Genomic DNA, 18,708 nt, shown 5'->3' with positions numbered 1-18,708 from the left:
AAAGGTGAACATATGAATTTTTTTTTCAAGGTCCTGCTGAGATGTTAGTACTTTAATCCTGGAGATTTTCTTTATGTGATAGAAGGCGGATTTTGTCCTATTGTTCCTCTAAAGGTGCAGAGTCCATCATTATATTCAGATTTCGAGCCTGATTTAAGTTGTTTTTTTGCTCTATTAACTTAATAGTGAGCAAATTTTTTAACACTCTTTCTTTGGTTCAAAATTATTCCACATTGTTTTCTTCTATGCATTCTCCAAGCACTTAAATTGATTCATGATCACCTGGTGACAATGTAATGCACAGCTGTGTGTCATCTGCATAATTATTGTTGCTAATGTTACTGTTTATTAGGATCTGAGTTAGGAGAAAGATGTAGATATTGAATAGGAGGGGCCCTAAGAAGGACCCTTGGGGAACACCAAATGGGATTTTTGTGGTCTCTAATGTAAAGAGTCTTACTGACACAAAAAGTCCCTGTTCTTCAAGTAACCGGTCAAGAGCTACACCTGAAAGACTGACTCAGTTTTCCAGATGCTCAAATAAAACGGAGTGATCAACAGCGTCACTAAGGTCTGATAATAACACCACAGCAGTTCTTTTATTGTCTACATTTATGCTAAAGTCATTGAATGCCATGATAAGGACATTGAAGTGGCTGGTCATTGTTAGTAAGATGTTTAACTGTTAACAAGCAGCTTTTTTAACAATCTTACTGATGGAGAAGTTTGCGATAGTAGGAATATATGTGTCGGTACATATTATGTTGCTCACCAGAACCTTTCAGGATTGCATTTTGCTAATGGTTTTATCTTATTCATCGAATTAGTCCGCATTGATGTTGAATATTCATTCGTACAAACATGTATATATAATATATAAGGCTTCATATGATGTCCTAATAATATTTTTAATTATGTATATGCATATGTTTGATGTTCTTCCTTCTTACCCCTTTTCCAGGCTGTGTCTCTTCTGCACCATGAGTGTGAATTCTTCCTTCAGCTGGAGAAGGAGAAGCACCTCTGCCAACAGTTCAATACCGAGGAGGAAAATAGAGGCACCAAAGGTGTATTTTCACTTTTCTAAACAAGAAGGCTTTAGCAGCTCATGAATTGAAAAGTTGCTGTGTGTGATATGAAGTATACAGCAGGTGGTCGCTGGTCACATTGAAATGGAAGAACTCCTTCACAGAGAACCATGAGCTGTCTGGGCAGATGATTTATAGTATGGGAAAAACATCAACAGAAAAATAAGCTCAGTGATCTATCACTGCATGTATAGAATAAAACTTTGGGTATACATTTAAAATTACACGGAATGTCAGGGTTCTTCTTTTTAATGGTCTAAAGATGGTTTAGATAATGCTGCATGGATAAAATGCCCACACCGTGCATATGAGTAACTTTCTTCCCTAAAATCCCCTTCTGAAAGGTTGTCGGCCATTATGGGATGAAATCTTCTGCTGGCCTCAAGCTGCCACTGGGGAAACTTTGCAGAGAGATTGTCCTGCAATCTTTTCATTTTCCAGCAACAAAACAGGTAGGTTATTGTGATTTGTCTTTTTCATACAGAAAAACTAAAATCATTACCTATTTATATGCTGATGAAGGTTCTCAGTCATCCAGGTCATAGTCATTCCGTAGAAATTCAAAAAATATCCACTGGACTTGGTTTTCAAGATTCAAGATTTCAAATCTTGAAAACCAAGTCCAGTGGATATTTTTTGAATTTCTACGGAATTACCTATTTACCTACTTGTTTGGGTGTCTAAGGCTTCCTCACCTTGTGATTGGTGGTTGCAAGGTATCAATGGTTTGCTCTCAAATTACTTTTCAAATCTAATAACAAGTGAAAAAACACAACAAAGAAGCAAAAGATCTAGTGGAGAACTTGGTAAGTAAAAGTAAGAAAACTTAGTAAGAGCTGCTACTTAGAAAACTGGTGATTCTCTGATTACTTTTTGCTTCAGGCACATGCCTTATTTATGTCATTTCTGATGTAAATGTTTAAGACAGAATGAGGTTGCTTTGCCTTCACTTGCAGCTGGTCCAATGGGAGGTTTCCGTCACTTTTCCAGCTGTTCAGATGTTTACGTATATTTTCTAAATATTTTCTACTAAATAAACTGTATAGGTATGTTCAAACAATTTGGATTTCCTTCCACAAGCATCTCACAACAGTTGCCATAGTTTTAACCCTATTCTCCTGACAGAATGTAACAGAGTAAGTCTCCTTACTGTATATTCTAAGAATTCTAGATCAAGGATTTGTAATGGGCGTTGCAACTACTTAAAAACGTTGCTGTTCATATGTATTTTTTGCAATTGACTAAGCAGTTACGTTATATGCAGGGTCATTGTTTGAAAGACCCATATGTGCACACATTTGATGTGTTTCTTCCAAATTGCTACACATTTTTTCCTCTTGATGTCATGTATTTAATGAAGCACTTGAGTTCCTCCAGTAGTAAAACACCCACACAGCATGATGCTGCCACACCTTTACTTTACAATCAACACAGTCTTAATGGAAAATGTGTAACACACATTGGTCCACAGGGAAAAGTGTGTCTTTCATAATTCTCTCAATCCCACTTGTTATTTGACACTGTATGAGCCATTTACCTTATTTTCTGTATTTATCTCTACCAGGGGGTGCATTTCCTTTTGCTCTTTGATTACCGGTATGTTAGAAGGGGGATGGGTTTATTTAACGTCAAGTGTCATTCTCTTCAAGTGTTGCTACATGAAAAAAGGAAAACGGTTTTCTACTGAGCTTAGTTAGATGTTATGTTGGTTTATTTTGTTCTAAATGGAAATGGAAAGACAGTGGACACAAGAAAATAAATGGACTTAGGCATAACTCCAAAAAAGATCTGCATATTCTTGATAGAGCGCATGTTAGGCCAAAACCTACGAGGAGAGAAAGCAACCAGTAGCCTAAAATATAACATTTTAGCTTCTACAGACACATTAACTTATATTAGCTTTCCACCAGGCCATGTAAATATCAGCAAGAAAAACAAAATGGTCAACCATTCCTCGGCTTTATGTGCAAGATAAAACATGTTGAAAAAAGTATCGACATGTATACACACCTTAATTACATTTTTAGTAGAGGTTTGCACTGTGTTTTCGTATTTGTCCATGGAATGCAGATTATATTTTAAATGTTTTTTATGGTTTTATTTCTTTATTCCTTTTATTTTCTCCTCAAAAAGATTAGATGAGATGTGTTATCTAAACTATAAATACCACAGGTTTTCCATTGTGAACCAGCTTGGGAAATTACATGTTTTTCATTGAGACCCAGTTGTTACGTTGGGGATGATGTTCTGTTGTATGTAAGTTATTTTATCCCAATATAACCAAGGTCTTTAAGGTCAAACATTTGATTTTGAGTTTCATTAAACCATTAGACATGTGTCAAAAAAGTAAGGAGATTGCTAGATGGGATTTTCAAAATGATGATCTGGCTTTTTATCTTCTTTAGATTGATGGCCTTTAACATATTGTCCAAGAAAAAGGGATGTGACATCTGGACTTTACTATACCGTTAAAAACTGTATGAATAACTGTATGAGCTACATGAATAAAATAAAAACTGTCTCTCTGTTCACTATGATAAAGCACTTAGAAATAAATATAATCATTTGTGCTGATCTTGAGAAGCAGCATACTTAAATAAATGTCTTCAAATGTGTTGGATGGTATGCTCAGAAGTATTATTGATGGCCTAATAAAATGTGTCTTTCATAGTAAAAGAAGAAAGTGTCAGAGCTTTCAGAAACACATAAATAATGCCTGCTTCACCTCCTGGGAAGAAGGTATATTATCAAAAATCAATTGGAAAGCCGACATCCAACAATGAAAGAGTGTATCATGGTCATATAGAGGCAGAAAGATCCAAGCACCACAGCTCAGGCAAAGGCCTTATAGCTCCTACTCAAGGGGTCCTTGACAGGGGCATTGCAGGCTTTATAATTACAAATACGAACAATGTTGATGGGAAGGCACAAAATAACTTGAGGGAATGGAAATCCTGAAAATTGAATGACTATGAGAACTACAGTGAATCTGAAACTAGCAAATTCTAGCCGAGAAATCACAGCAAAGAAAAAGTTAACTTTTCAAAAGAATTAGTACCTCTTTCAGAACAAGAAACTTAGGTCTGTTAAATTGGGTTCCTAACTATGTCACAAGATGCTTCAGAGAACCTGTCATTTAACCAGACACAGTGTTGTGTTTAAAAGGTTTATTGAATGTTGGTGACAAGTCTAACAGGCTGGTATTAGGCTGAAAAGGAAGAAGATTGCAGAACATGATGGAGATTGGCTGATAAGGCTGGTTTGAGAAGGCTGAACACGCTGGTAAAATAGTTAACAGGCTTATTGGAGGCTTGAGAAAACAGATGAAAGATTAACAGTTTAGTAACAGACTTTGATAATGCAGATGTGACTGGCTGAAAATGCTAGTAGAAGGCTTGAACAAGCTGGTGACAGGCAGAGGCTGTCCAGGTCATGACCAGAGTTGGAGGCTGTTGAGAATCCAGGGTAGACAAAGTGCGCACAGGAACACAGAAGACAAGCGGTGAACACAAGCACTTGAACAAACCTTAGACTAAGGCAACTTTTATTGTCGTCTTGCATACACAGAGCTTATACAAAACGAAATTTTGTTTTCATGACATTTCCATTTCCTAAAGTGCAGCAGTGATCAAATGTAAACAGTGTGGGAGAAAAAAAACATGGTGCAAAAAATGCATTGAGATGGAAGTTCCAAGCATTAAATAAATATAAGGTGCAATTATGCAATTATTCTCTTTTACTAACAACACCAAACCAAACACTCCTTGGTTGCATACAAACAGGGAGACAATCTGGCAGAGACAGACAGAGAGACAGCTATCAATAGTTATGATAACAGAAGGGAGGAATGATAAAAACTGCACATCTGCTATCTCTGATAGCCAGCCCAAAAAATAACCAGAGTCAGGCTGCATGTACATATTATAGATAAAAGTAAATAAGTGCAAAATGTGAAGTGGAAAAAAAAAAAAAAAAAAAAATATATATATATATATATATATATATATATATATATATATATATATATATATATATATATATATATATATATATATAATCTTTTTTTGATTTATTACAATTTTAAAGGTGAGATGTGCTTGTGTGTTATGCACCTGACCTAGTCCTAGAATTGCAATTAGCAGAAATTGAAGCTTTAGTAGCTCAAAGTCATTCAGTATTAGTAGTTCAAGCATCTTTGCTTTAAATCAGAAAATGTGTGTAGAACATTCTTGGAACAGGCACAGAACTTGTGGCAATACTGCATTCCACTAACTCTACTCAGTTAAAATATCAATCTCAACTTGACTATATCATAGTTAAAAGTAGGTTATCTGTAGATTTTAACTTTTTTTTTTTTTACTTAATTTGAACTTAAGGGCCAGACTCACTAAAATAATACTGAAATGGATTCTATCTACCTCAGTATGCAATATTTGTGAAAACTAAGGTGAAATTTGGCTGAATAAAAATAGACAATCCTTAACAGTAACTCAAAATATTGCACCTATTTCAGCAAAAATTACGAAACTAAGCAACAGGATTGAAGAAAAAGGTAACAGAATGTAGGAAAATAAATATTTGAATATTATATATTTATATATATTGTGTACTAATCTGCTTTTTTTTGCATCTTGGAATTAGGGTACAATTTGCACCTTTTATGAGCAACTAAATTACATGTAAAAAATGCCTTTTTTACAATTTTATTTCCTGCTCCTAAGATTCAACTCTTTCTGGATTTTAGTTCTTTAGTTTCCTAAGTGATGTTGGCACCCACAAAGTCTTCATATCAAACACATTTAATGTCAAACATTTGTGCTACATTAATGCTGGTTTTTCATTGCAAAAGCTTTTATTTATCCTGCTGTCACTTTTAAGTTATTTACAAAGGTTTTTAAGTCAATATGTCAACCAGCCCCCTCGTATTACCTAAATTAAACAAAATTGATGCCAATCAACTCATTTAACATAGGCTTTGGCATGAGGACAGAACTCTAAGATCTCTAAGATTGAGTGGGCTCTGCCCACATTAAATACACTATTAATGCAGCCATTGTGGGAACATTTTAATCAATATGTCTATACGGCTTTATTGAATTGACTCTGTAAAGTGCCTTGAGATGAGGTGTTATGGATGAAAGCTTTAAAAAATAATACTGAGTTGAATCGAAATTAATAAAATTTTATTGTGATTCTAAACAAATACTATCCTCTCATTGATACAGATGACTCCTTAATCTCTTAATGTTCATTTCCAGGGTCGGTGAGCAGGAACTGCACAAGTCAAGGCTGGTCACAGCCTTTCCCCCCGTACCAAGTCGCTTGCTACGAGGATGTTGACATTCCTGAGGTAAGGGTTGTTGAAGCATGACCGCTTAGGAGGTTAAACGTAGGAATGAGGCTCCTCAAGATTAAGAGCACACAGGTCAGGAAGAATATTGGAAACAGCTGGGAAAAGCAGCAGGATGATTTGTACTCGCTTATTCAGTGTAGATAGGGAAGGAAGCTCAAAAGAAGCAGAAGGACAAGCTGAAGGGTAAACCTGCAGCAGAATCACCATGCCAGACAAGCAAATTACTGAGAAACGACTCTGTGATTCAGGAGCTTTAATAATTGAAATTAAAAGCATATTAACCAAATGTTAAGAAGGATTTCTGGAGCAGAAAAAAAAACCTTTTCTACTGTAAGAATGAAAATATATTTGAAGAGCAGAATGATAGGTCACTTAGTGCTAAATAGCTGAAATTATCTTAGTTCAGAGAAAAGAAGGGATGGTACTTAATAATGATGTTGCTTTTGGAAGACATTAAGTCTGCCATGAGGTAGCGCACTTTTTGTTTTGATGTAAAAAGGCTTGTAAATGTTCTAAAAGCTGCTTTGATAGGACCTTCCCTGCATTTGTTTCGCTGGCATCTCTAAAGTACAGCTGGGTCTCAACTTTTCTAGTAATTCTGTCTTATTTTGAGACATTACTCTTTCCTTATTTGTTTTAAAACCCCTGCAGCTTTGATATTTTAATGTAATCTCCTTTCACACCTTCTCTCACAATCCTTTTTTCTTGTTTTGCTTTTAGATGGAGGAGTTATATTTTGCCACTGTGAAGCTGATATACACCATTGGTTACAGCGTCTCTCTGGGGGTTCTGGCTGTTGCTGTGCTTATCCTGCTGGTCTTCAGGTATAAACTTGATATCTAAAAACATTTGTGGTTTCCCAGAACCACAGAAATTTTTTTTTTTACCCACCTGAGTTTGGTATTAAGTGTAACTTAGTAAATGTAGGTCAATGCACCACACAGAGCTGTGCTCATAGTTGCTGTTTTTAGATGATTCTAAAAATGGTGTTTATATTCGCTGTTGATTCAATTAGAACTTAGTGTTCAGGTTTTATAATGCTTTTTATTGCATTTTAGAGACCAGTTTTGATTTTTAAATGAGTCTCTGAACACCTGCTGTTTAAAAAAATGTTTATTTACACTTGAAATATAAATTTGTGTGCAGGGGAAAAAAAAATAAAAATGATCTGTACAGGTACACTGTCTTTCAGCAATTTCTTAATTGGCACCAAGCTGCCTCCCTGGCTGCAGAAAACTGATCCAATTAAAAGAGTTACTCTCAGCTGCAGCTGAAGCTCCAGTCCATGAATTAAATCACTTTGCAAAACCCTGTTTGACCACCTTTCCTTACAGCTTCATTTAGTTTCTGCTTTTGTTCCAAGTTGATTTAATTACCAATCAATATAAAGGATACTATAAAAGTCCTCTGCTGTTACAGTATTGAGGCCGAACCACATAATATTCTCTAGATTATTACAAATAAGTTAATTCAATCATATTTTTGTCACTTTCTCAAATAGTTTTATTTTTGTTCTGATCTCCTTTTGACCTTTTAGCTCTGAAAAAGAAACATGCTGTTAGGATTTTTCAATAAAGTCTTATTAATAGATAATATTTGTTGGAGTAATTTCACAACATTTCCTACCCATTCATTCTTTCATTTTCTTCACACACTTAATCCCGAGTGGGGTCGCAAGGAGTGCTGGTGCCTATCTCCAGCTGTCTACGGGCGAGAGGCGGGGTCCATTTCCTACCCAAAGACCATTAAAAGTTTACATGTCTTTTCAAATAACTTAGAAACATTTGGGGGGTTATTTGATAATCAATTAGAGGTCCAAAATAATCAGTGTCATTAGTTTCTTTTGAAACTGAAGAGGTTTGAACAAGAAGACAGAACACGAGGAGTACAAAATGCAACGGTGACAAATAAGTGGCTCTCTTTATTAATCTGTTTTTAATGTTTTTTATACTAACTTTAAAAACTAGAAATATAATAATGCTTCCATAGTAGTACAGTTAGTGAGGGTTTCATTTCACTACCTTATGGTGGCGCTGAGACAAGGCTAGTGGAGGCAGACATCTTTGCGTTTCTGCAGCATACAGCTGACAACCCAATGACTGTAGAGATTCTCTCTCTTCCTTGTCTAATTTCCCCATACCACAGTCAAGATTTGGACTCTCTGAACAGGAAATATATATGCTTCTAACCAACACAGTCTCGTTACACAGGGTGTTGCAGCTCATAGGTTAGTGGCTCAGCTACAGTTTAAGCAAGAATAGAATAGAATAAAACTTTATTGATCTCACAAATGAGAAATTCACTTTTTACATCGGCTCTTACAAACAACAGAAGGTGCACATAGGAGGAAAAAGTGCATGAAGTAAATCCAGATATATACAGTGGATGGTAAAAAAATAAAGGAGGAGAGATTTAAGGGGACATATATATATACAGTATCTTGTGCACATGAAAGTGTTGGCAGGTAAAATGCGGTTTCTGGTTTGTTTAATAGATAAATAGTATTTAAGTTATTGCAGTGTTATTACACAAGGTTATAGACCAGTGGCATTGTGAAGTCTGATGGCAGCAGGGATAAATGACCTGCAGTAGCGCTCCTTTTTACACACGGAGTGAATAAGTCTGTTACTAAAGGAGCTGCTCAGCTCAGGAAGGGTGTGTCTCCTATGATCCTAAAGGATGGCTGTGTTTTTGTTCCAACAGCTTTATACAGAATGATGTTGGGAAATTTATGCAGATTCTAAGCTTAAACAAACTTCTTTTACAAAAGGAATGTGAGGAGCAAGGATGGTTTGAGAAGGTTTTTATTGTGTGTTTTCAGACACATGGGCTTCAGCTGAGGGGGAAAGCAGGGGTTTCCCTGACATACTCACAATTTGTCATATGGCAATGCATTAAATATGTTACATACAATTTACATACATGCAATTTTTTCCCTAGGTCTATGCTTCTAATTCCAGTATGATGCCATCAGATGAGTGTAAAAGGAACTTGAAAATATTTCCAAATCAACATATTTGTTTAACAAAGAGTTACTGAAAACAGCTGCTGAGTTCCACATAGCGAGAACCAGTATTGTACCAGACTCTCCTTAACAGAGATTAATTCTAAGCTCAGTTCTTCAGCTTAGAATTAATTGATTTGTTTTCTTTGTTCACCACCTACATTTTTCTAACTATGTTCTGAACTGACTCTCTTCATTTATCATAATTTATCTTATATAAAGTTAGAAAATATAGGATCATGATTTCCTTCACATTTAAAATGTGGATTATTCAATTTTTTAACCATTTGTTTTTTTTCCCTCTTATTGTTTTTGGTCTAATTAATGACTGAATTTCCAAAACTGCTGCTATTATTCATGTTTTAATAGTTTCAGCAACAAAAAGATAAATGAGAATGAAAAGCTGAAAATCTGGCCAACAATTGTGCTTTTTTTCTCACTTTTAACCCCCTTAGAAGCAGGTTTGGATTTGGTTTTTGTATGTGTGTGTGTCTGTGTGTGTGTGTAATTGTTCAGTTGTAATAATAAAAAACTACCAAAAATGTTTCTTTCTTTAAGGGATTACATCAGTAAATGAACACAATACCATCAACCCTGATGGTCTCACTTTAAGCTTCCAAAAATATTATAAGAATACCAAAGCATATTTGGCACAGTGAAGAATAAAAAGAATGTAAAGAATAATTTAGAATACATTTGATTAAATAAATATAAATGTATTTAAATTAGTACATTTGAAAACTAAGAGCTGAAAGAATTTGAAGACATTTCCGTTTGTGTGTGTTTCATAAATATATTACATTATAGCCTTAAGCACAGTGTGTTTGTTTGCATATTTTTCAACAGGAGGCTAAGATGTGCCAGGAACTTCATTCACATCCAGCTCTTCCTCTCTTTCATGCTGAAATCTGTGGCCGTGTTTATAAAGGATGCCAATCTATTACCTAGTTATGATACCAACCACTGCACCCTCTCTACAGTAAGATACTCTCTCAAGTGGAGTGTTCGGGCCAGATTTTACTGTATAAGTAATAAGTCTTTGTTTCTGTCCAGTTTGCCTGCAAGGCTTCTGTGGTTTTCTGCCACTACTCTATGATGACTAATTTCTTTTGGCTCCTGGTGGAGGCGCTCTATCTCAATTCCCTGCTGCTCTCCTCCTTCAACCACAGCCGCCGCTGCCTTTGGGGTCTAAGTCTGCTGGGATGGGGTAAGAAGCCCACCACACTTCGTCTAAGAAGCAAAAACAACAAAAACTATTTTTTGTCTCTGTAAGTGAGAAGCTATAAATGTCAAGTTTTCTGCTTACCATGTAGACTTCGGCAGATATATGCATGCATGCAAATTACTTCACGTTCAAACAAAAACATTGCCTTTTATATCTTTTTATTGTGGTTTTGTACACAAGCATGTCTCATCCAGGCAATGTCTGAATCGTCTGTCCGTATTGATCAGACTCATTATTAAGGCTAATTTACCAAAGCCGCTCCAAAACTGATACCTATATTTTTCTTGCAACCCTCAGTAGCATGGTTTCTATGATTTACTTTTGAAGTCTAAATATAATGTGACATTACAGGCCATCCATCAAGGTTTCATCCTACATTTCATTTACCAACAGAAACTGTTTCAGTTCAACTGTGTCCAGCTACCCTGCCTTAAACACATTTCTCATGATAATTCACAAACAGTAATGAATGAAAAAAACTGTGCCTCTACCAAATACTTCTATGTGGTTACCAAACTGAACAAACAGGCCTTCTACTAAAACTAATCATACAGTCCAACTGCTAAGGCTGTTAATGTAACAGTTCATTAATGGTACATTAGGAGACACGATTTCCTTTTTATCATACAACTGTTAGACTGGAGAGGAAGTTCAATTATAGAATAGAATTATTTAGTTATATAGCAACAATTCACAACAAATGCCATTTCAAGGCACTTTACAATTCAACTAGATCATACAGTCAAATTGATTCAAAGTTTTCTATCTAAGGAAAACCAGCTAATTGCATCGACTCATTGATTCAAAGGCAATCCCTCACACTAAGCATGCTTGTAGTGACAGTGGAGAGGTAAACTCCCTTTTAACGGGAAAAAAACCTCCAGCAGAACCAGACTCAGTGTGAGCGGCCATATGCAGAGGCTAAATGGGGTTCAAGGAGACAGAAGCAGACATACAGAAATAAGCAGAGATACAAAAGGAACTAGTCAACCAGCTCCACAGGCGGCCCCATCCAGGGAAGACACAGCCAGGCAGACGAGCTCCGAGCCAGCTCCATTGTCAGAGGATCAAAGAGAGCACGTCCAGTTAGTCAGTGTCAGAGAAACAGGACTACACTGAAAAAAAGGCCAAGCTCCAACATCTATAAACAAAGGCGTTAATGGCAGCAAGACAGCTGATATTTCTCACAGCCAAACAGGAACAGAACAGATGAAGCTACTGTGATGAAAAAAAGCAGAGAGAGCATAATGTTAGTGGTTTAACTAACAAATTTTGCAGAGTGGGAGAATAGAGAGAGAATGAAGCAGAATGATGAAAAAGGGTCCCTATGTCCTCCAGCAGTCAATAGCAAGGCTAAGAACTGAGAACACATAATTCAATGCAGACAGATCAGTGTGATTCACAGAAATTCAGCAACAAAGGCATCAAAGGCCGCAATCTATGTAGAGGGAAAACTCAGGTCAGTGACGGAGGGCGATTGCAAGTTTGTGAGTCACTAACCTGATTTTAGAGTTTCAAAGGTCCAAATGTAGAACTGGTCAGGATCAGGCAATCAAAACAACAACAGGGGCGCTAATGAACTTTCACCAAAGGCTTGAATAATCTGGCACTGATGACTGGGAGCAAGCAGGTTAAAAAAAGACTAGAACAGGTGGATAAGATAAGCAGTGATGGGCGGAGCTAGGCAGGTGATTGAAATGAACTAATAAACGAAGATCCTGATAGTGTAAGCCTATAGCAGCATAACTATGGAGATAGCTCAAGATAACCTGTGCCACTCTAACTATAAGCTTTACCAAAAAGTAGACAGGATGTCACAGGAGAGGAGCCTGATAACTAAAAGATCTGCCTCCCATTCTACTTTTAGATATTCTAGGAACCATTAGTAAACCTACAAATTTAGAGTGCTCTGTTAGGAACACAATGGAAACAATCATATCTCTGATATAAGATGGAACATGGCCAGTTAAGGCTTTATATGTGAGAAGGAGGATTTTAAATTCTATTCTAAAGTTGGATATTATTGGCATTAGTTAAGGATTTATTTACTGCAGCTAGTCATGGTGGGTAAGAAATGTAGGCTGAGCTCAGATACAAGTCACAGAAACATTAACTTGCTGTGAGCTATGACGATGTTGCTATAGCTTGCATGCTATGGAGCTTTTCCCTACTTTTCTACATCTGTTACAACTATTTTTTTTTTTAACCTGCGATGGCTATGTTTAAATTCTCTTTGAGGTTGCTGACCTCAGCAGGGTTTTCTACAAAGTGTTAAAAAAATGAACAAAGCTGTTCCTGAGAATGTAAAACTATTTTTACTGTTGCCCAGATCAGTAAACATATATAAGAACATTCAGATTCATATACTAACAGGAGCCTAATTAAGATTTTGCATCTCAGTGTGTCTTGATTACATCTCATTGACATTAATTTTGGTTTCCTGCCTCTCTACAGGTGTGCCGGTTTTTTTCATACTTATGTGGATTGGTTCCAGGGTGTACTTTGAGGACACAGAGTTTGTATAACATTTTAGAACTTTTGCATTAAACAATAAAATTCATTTGTATTATTTGGTTTAGACACTTGACTTAACACAGTTTGTTAGTTTTTCTTAAGCTCAGCTTACATGATGCAGAAAGTTAAACTCAGAATGACTGAGATACACCTTTTAAAATGTCTTTCTCTACAGATGTTGGGACAACACCAAGGAGTCACCATATTGGTGGATTATTAAGGGACCAATTCTTGTCTCCATAGTGGTAAATGTTTCCATTATGCAAAAGAATAAAACAAAATGTAGCTGTGAAACAGATTTTTCCATTAGAACAGTGTCAAGCTCCCATGTTATTTACAATATTTTGTTTTGTTTTTTTTTCAGTATGTGTGTTACCAATGTAGCGGGTTTGTATTTGACTGTTCAGCATCATAGGGAGTGTGAAGTAAGTGATGCGTGAGGGAAACAGAGTGGGAAGCTTGTCCAGGACTCAATTCACACACTTCTTGGTGAAAATAATTTTTTTTAACCTTCGTTTTAGAGAAATTTCAGGGAAAATGTTTCAGAAAAAGAAAGTCTTTGCATTATTGAAGCAGCATACAAAATCTCTCCAACACCAGTCCAAGTCAATTACACAGTTGGCTGATCGCTGCTTGCCTCGGTATTTAATAATCATGTTGGTATGAATGTTTTCTATTTCATGCTTGTGAGAACATACATAAAGAGAAATGGTTTTGTTTGCTATCAACAGGTCAATTTTGTGCTGTTCGTAAACATCATCAGAATCATCATACAGAAGCTCAATCCTCGGCTGATTCAGTTCAATAACTCCTCTCAGTACAGGTAAAGTAATGCAAGGACGGTGAAGTAAAAGCTGTGATTCACACTCTCAGATCTGGTATGGCGATTATATGTGTATTTTAAACCCAGAGACCATTTAAAGCTCTGGGAAATATTTTAACAAAACAAAGAAATAACCTTGAGGTCTGAGTTTTTGTTTTGTTTTTTATTAAATTTAGATCCATCTCTCTCAAACAAACTCTCCGTCTTTCAAACTCTTGCCTCTGTGACTTATTTGTGGTAAACTCTTGCACTTTGTCAGAGTAAAGATTTATAGTTCTTCAAATACTTTTTAGAGAGAATGTTGAAAGATGCTGTTTTTGCGAAAGCTGTTGATAAATCCACAGTGTGTACTGAATAATGCATGTACCCTTCATGCTGAGCAACAATCTACTTCAGTCTGACCACGTCTACATTTCCTCTTACCTAGAACCTTAACAGAATTTCTAATTGAAATAGTCTCACTTAATAGAGTGAGAGTGCTCCGGCACATCATGTATTCTGGACCTCATGGAAGACGTATTAAGGCATGTCAGAAGATGCTCGACTTAACTGCATCAGCTACAGTCTATACCTGTGACACAAACACATTCACAAACAGAGGAATCCTCACACCTGACATCCCATTATCCATTTGCCAGCTTGCATTAGGCTATCAGCAGCATTCAGATAAGACAGCTGCTGTCTCCCACAGGAAGTTTCACCTCTGGTATCCGGATTTGATTTCCTTTTTTTGCAACAGGCGCCTGGCAAGGTCCACCCTCCTCCTCATCCCTCTGTTTGGAACCCACTACATGTTCTTCAGTTTTCTGCCTGACTACTTAAACAGCCTGCGCTTCTATATCGAGCTCTGCCTGGGATCCTTTCAGGTGCAAATGTGAACTTATCACCCTAAGCGGATTGATTTATCTTAAAATTCCTGTTTCCTACTAGTGTGTTGCCTCTTATTCTCACCATACTTATTTTGTTCCCTTTTTATTTCCCAGACAACACTTAGATGTGGGGCATAGCTGTTAAATGGTTGAAAAATGTGACTCCAGATTGTTAAATGCTCTTATTTGTGTGATATAGGTCATCTTTTGGCCTAACGATGGACCCATATGGGTCATAACCAAATATACATCTTGCAAACCCACATTTAAGTTTTTCATTGGTTCTTCAGTACATGGGGACAGAGAATGACTTCATGTCTTACCATGTGCAAGTACATAAAAATAATATTTTGAAAAAGACTGATTGATTCTGTCTCTGATTTATAGAGAATAAAACTAATAAATTAGACAGATACCACACACATAGAATTAATTTGTATTTTAAGCCCTTATGGTTGATGAATATGACCCAAAGTAAAAAAAAAAAAGATCACATTTCAAATCTTGCTAAATAATTAAATAAGCAGGAAGCACTACATTGTAGTAACTGAATGTAGAGCAAAGTGCTTTTTCTTAAACTTGATAAAGCACTATATAAATACAGGATTTTTATATTTATTTATTTAACTACAAATCACCTTCTCTCAGCTCCTCAGTTCAGGTTCCAACTCTGCTGAGGTGAATTTCATCTATCTGTTTTACCATGGTCAAGATCACTAATCACCTCCCCAGCAGTGATAAGTCAGTCCGTTTTCAACACATCTTATCACATCCTTCTGTTTTCTATCTTCGTTGTCTTTCCTCCTTGTTCCAATAACTCATCACCCCTTATTGTGAGCCCTCCCTTCTTACTATCTGCTCTTGGTTTCACTCTTCTGTTAGATCTTAGGGGATGTTTTCTAGTCTGATACAGTTTATGTGCTGTAGATTTGATTTTGTTATTCCTATTTTTTAAATGCATAGTATGGTGTCATGGAGACTAAAGAGGGAATTCCTTTGTAGAATGTTTGAGTATCAAAACCTTACGACAATTTAAACGTTTTGCACACCTGTGTGTGATCTCTTTCTTTAAAAGGGTAGTGTGCATAATGGTGGCTGTGCTTTGTAAGGAAATGAGGCTAGGTGCAGCAAATGTTGCCATCATCTAGAAAAGCAATCTCACTAAAGACATGGGAATGTAATTTTTAATTATACAACTCATCTCTTTTACAGGGGCTCCTTGTTGCAGTCCTCTATTGCTTTCTCAATCAAGAGGTCAGTACAAACCACTCTACACAGTCACATATTAGCTTTGAATAACTCCCTGAAGATTTATAGATCTCTGCTGCATAAGAAATCTGTTTAGCTATATTAAAGACCTGAGAGGGGTGCAGAGTAAAAAGCTGCAGGGTCTTAAAGTGCAAAAACAATTGGCCTCTTCTTTCCGCCTTGTTACGTAAGTGAAGGCCTGAGAGGTTTGAATAATTATGATAATTAATGCAGCGCCAATCTCCCATCAGTCTCAGAGCATCACCTGTCTGTCTTTATCTGTCCATGTAAATTAATTTAATGTCCAAGTCATTCTTTAGCAGGACCTTGGGGATGATACATCAGACTGAATATTGACTTGGATTATTTCTTTCGATTTAGACATCGCCTGACTGGTACAGCCATAATTTAAAGTAAAGTTTTGCTTTAGGAAATTATTCTTTTTTCTAGATTGCAAATAGAATTCATTTTCATGTTTATAGTTGATAAATATGGTTAAAAAAAAGCAAAAGTAAAAGAAGTGAAAATGCATAACTCAACCAGGGAAGCCACATTTAGCTGCAGAATCTGTGCATTTACATCATGAAGTCATGATTGACATAGATTTATCCAAAGAAAGCAAAAGATGGGGAAATTTTTTCTGAGAGGGAAAGATTAAGACATGGACCAACTTCAGCATTCAGCAGCCCTGAATAAGTGAGTGTGGAAAAAATGTGAAAGTGTGAAAGCCACAACTAATAGGCATATTCTGATAGATGTTCTCATTTCTGTTTCACTTCTTACCAGTAATGTTACTTCAGGGTGCTTTGTTGTCTTTTTTAACATTCTTCTTAAATTACATAGAATCAGCAATCTGTGAGCAGATAACAATGAAAAAATAATCTTTACAGGCGTGGAAAATTTTAGAGCAGTGAATGGAAGTAGGCAACTGCTTCCATGTTTTTTTCTTCACTCATATAGTTCATTTTAATTGTGAGAGTTTCATTGTTACAGTGGTCTAGCTGTCAAAATAGGATTCCCAGAACCTCTATGACACAACTTAAACCTGTGAGTTTGTCCACAGTTAGTTTTTCTACAGGATTTATTTTTATTTTAAAAGTTATTTAACATCTTAAAGACAAGATTCAGTAAAAATAATAAATGTTTTTGTTTATGCAGTTCAGACAATGGATGCTGCAGCAGCTAAATGTGCATAGCACCTTTGTAGAGTGTTGTCTTTAACTTAGTTTAATACCATTACATCTGCAGGACTTTTTTTTTGTACAGGATGCATTAAAGATGAAAACCACAGTAAAAAGGCACATTTTCTTACCCCTTATTTTTTCTGCAAAACTGTTTATAGTCATTGGTAATTTATTGTCCCTGCATTCCCTAATGGGAAGTTATTTTACATGACTTCCACAGATGAAAAAAACTAGACAACACTGATGTATACCTACACTGTCCTAGGAGGAAAGCAGAAACAGAAAATTACAAAAAACATCTCAAAGAAAAGAATTATTGTTTATTTCATCTTTTTTTTCTCTTCTTTTTTTTTAAAGTCATTTCTTTATTGATGTTTCCTCTGCTGATAAACTGTTTACAGCCCTTTGCTCTCCACACTGTTTCTTCTGTGCCGCTTAGTTGTCATTTCATGACATCGATCTCCTGTCAATGTCCTGTTGTCATCTCAGTCACTTATCACTATAAAAAGACAAAGACAAATTCCTGTTTGTAACTTTTTGTCAAGTAAACATATATTTTCTGTTTGTACCAACTGGGAATATATGGTAGTGTTTTTTAATTGTTATTATTTAAAGAAGGAAACTCTAAATGCTGTTCTTGTAATAAAGTCGTAATGTTGCTTATACCTTGACTGATTGTGATTTGTTTCTTGTTATCAAGGTTTTTCCTTTTTCTTCATTCTTGACTTTTGGCCTTGTAAATGTTAAATTAGATCAATGAATGTCTTGGCCTTATTTATGTCTGCCATGTATGTTTATTGTTGTTTATTGTCATTTTATAGGTGCAGAAAGAGGTCAGCATGCAGTGGCTGAGGTGGCAGGAGAGGAGCTATGGGGTGGTGTCACCCGCTGCAAAGGGGAGCCAGATGGACACACCTTTCTGAAATCTTTGTAGCAACACGACAGATTGTTCACACGGGACTGTTTTCTGTGCACATACAATATCTAAAGAGCTGTACTGCATGCACAGTGATGCCCCACTGTAAGCTTGTCCAGATAGACTGTGGTACTCATTGCCATTCTTCAACAAGAACCTGGAGAATCTGAAATTCATCTCAACACACATTGTCATCTTAGACAATAGAAGTGGACTGTTCTTGCTTACAAGAGGGCAGAAATTGTGCCTTCTAGACATCACTCATTAGATTAGTGATCCGTTATTATAATTTCACCATGCTGGAAAAATCAGCCTGATGATTATAGATCTTTAAAACGCATTTATGATGTTTATATTAATCAAAAACCATGTTTTCTCATTTACATTTTATTATAAACACCATATGAATGATCAAGCACGATTTATTACATTGGAATTTATCACTAAATCTGTATGGAGTGATTTGTTTTTTTCCGTTATTGTT

General features: G+C 36.1%; 1 protein-coding gene across 1 annotated transcript; it reads left to right on the top strand.

Annotated features, from left to right (window-relative positions):
- The first annotated feature begins 716 nt into the window (after positions 1–716).
- Positions 717–18,708, top strand: LOC107081956 (growth hormone-releasing hormone receptor-like). The gene is made up of 13 exons (XM_015370344.1): positions 717–752; positions 962–1,067; positions 1,433–1,540; positions 6,347–6,438; positions 7,162–7,265; positions 10,292–10,424; positions 10,499–10,652; positions 13,125–13,185; positions 13,360–13,429; positions 13,916–14,007; positions 14,747–14,873; positions 16,089–16,130; positions 18,130–18,708. Exons 1-13 carry the CDS (start codon positions 717–719, stop codon positions 18,229–18,231), a joined length of 1,227 nt encoding a protein of 408 aa, XP_015225830.1. The 3' UTR covers positions 18,232–18,708.

The sequence above is a fragment of the Cyprinodon variegatus genome, unplaced genomic scaffold (genome assembly GCF_000732505.1).
Source record: "Cyprinodon variegatus isolate N-32 unplaced genomic scaffold, C_variegatus-1.0 Scaffold45, whole genome shotgun sequence".
NCBI lineage: Eukaryota > Metazoa > Chordata > Actinopteri > Cyprinodontiformes > Cyprinodontidae > Cyprinodon > Cyprinodon variegatus.
This window is presented reverse-complemented; position numbering and strand designations above follow the sequence as displayed.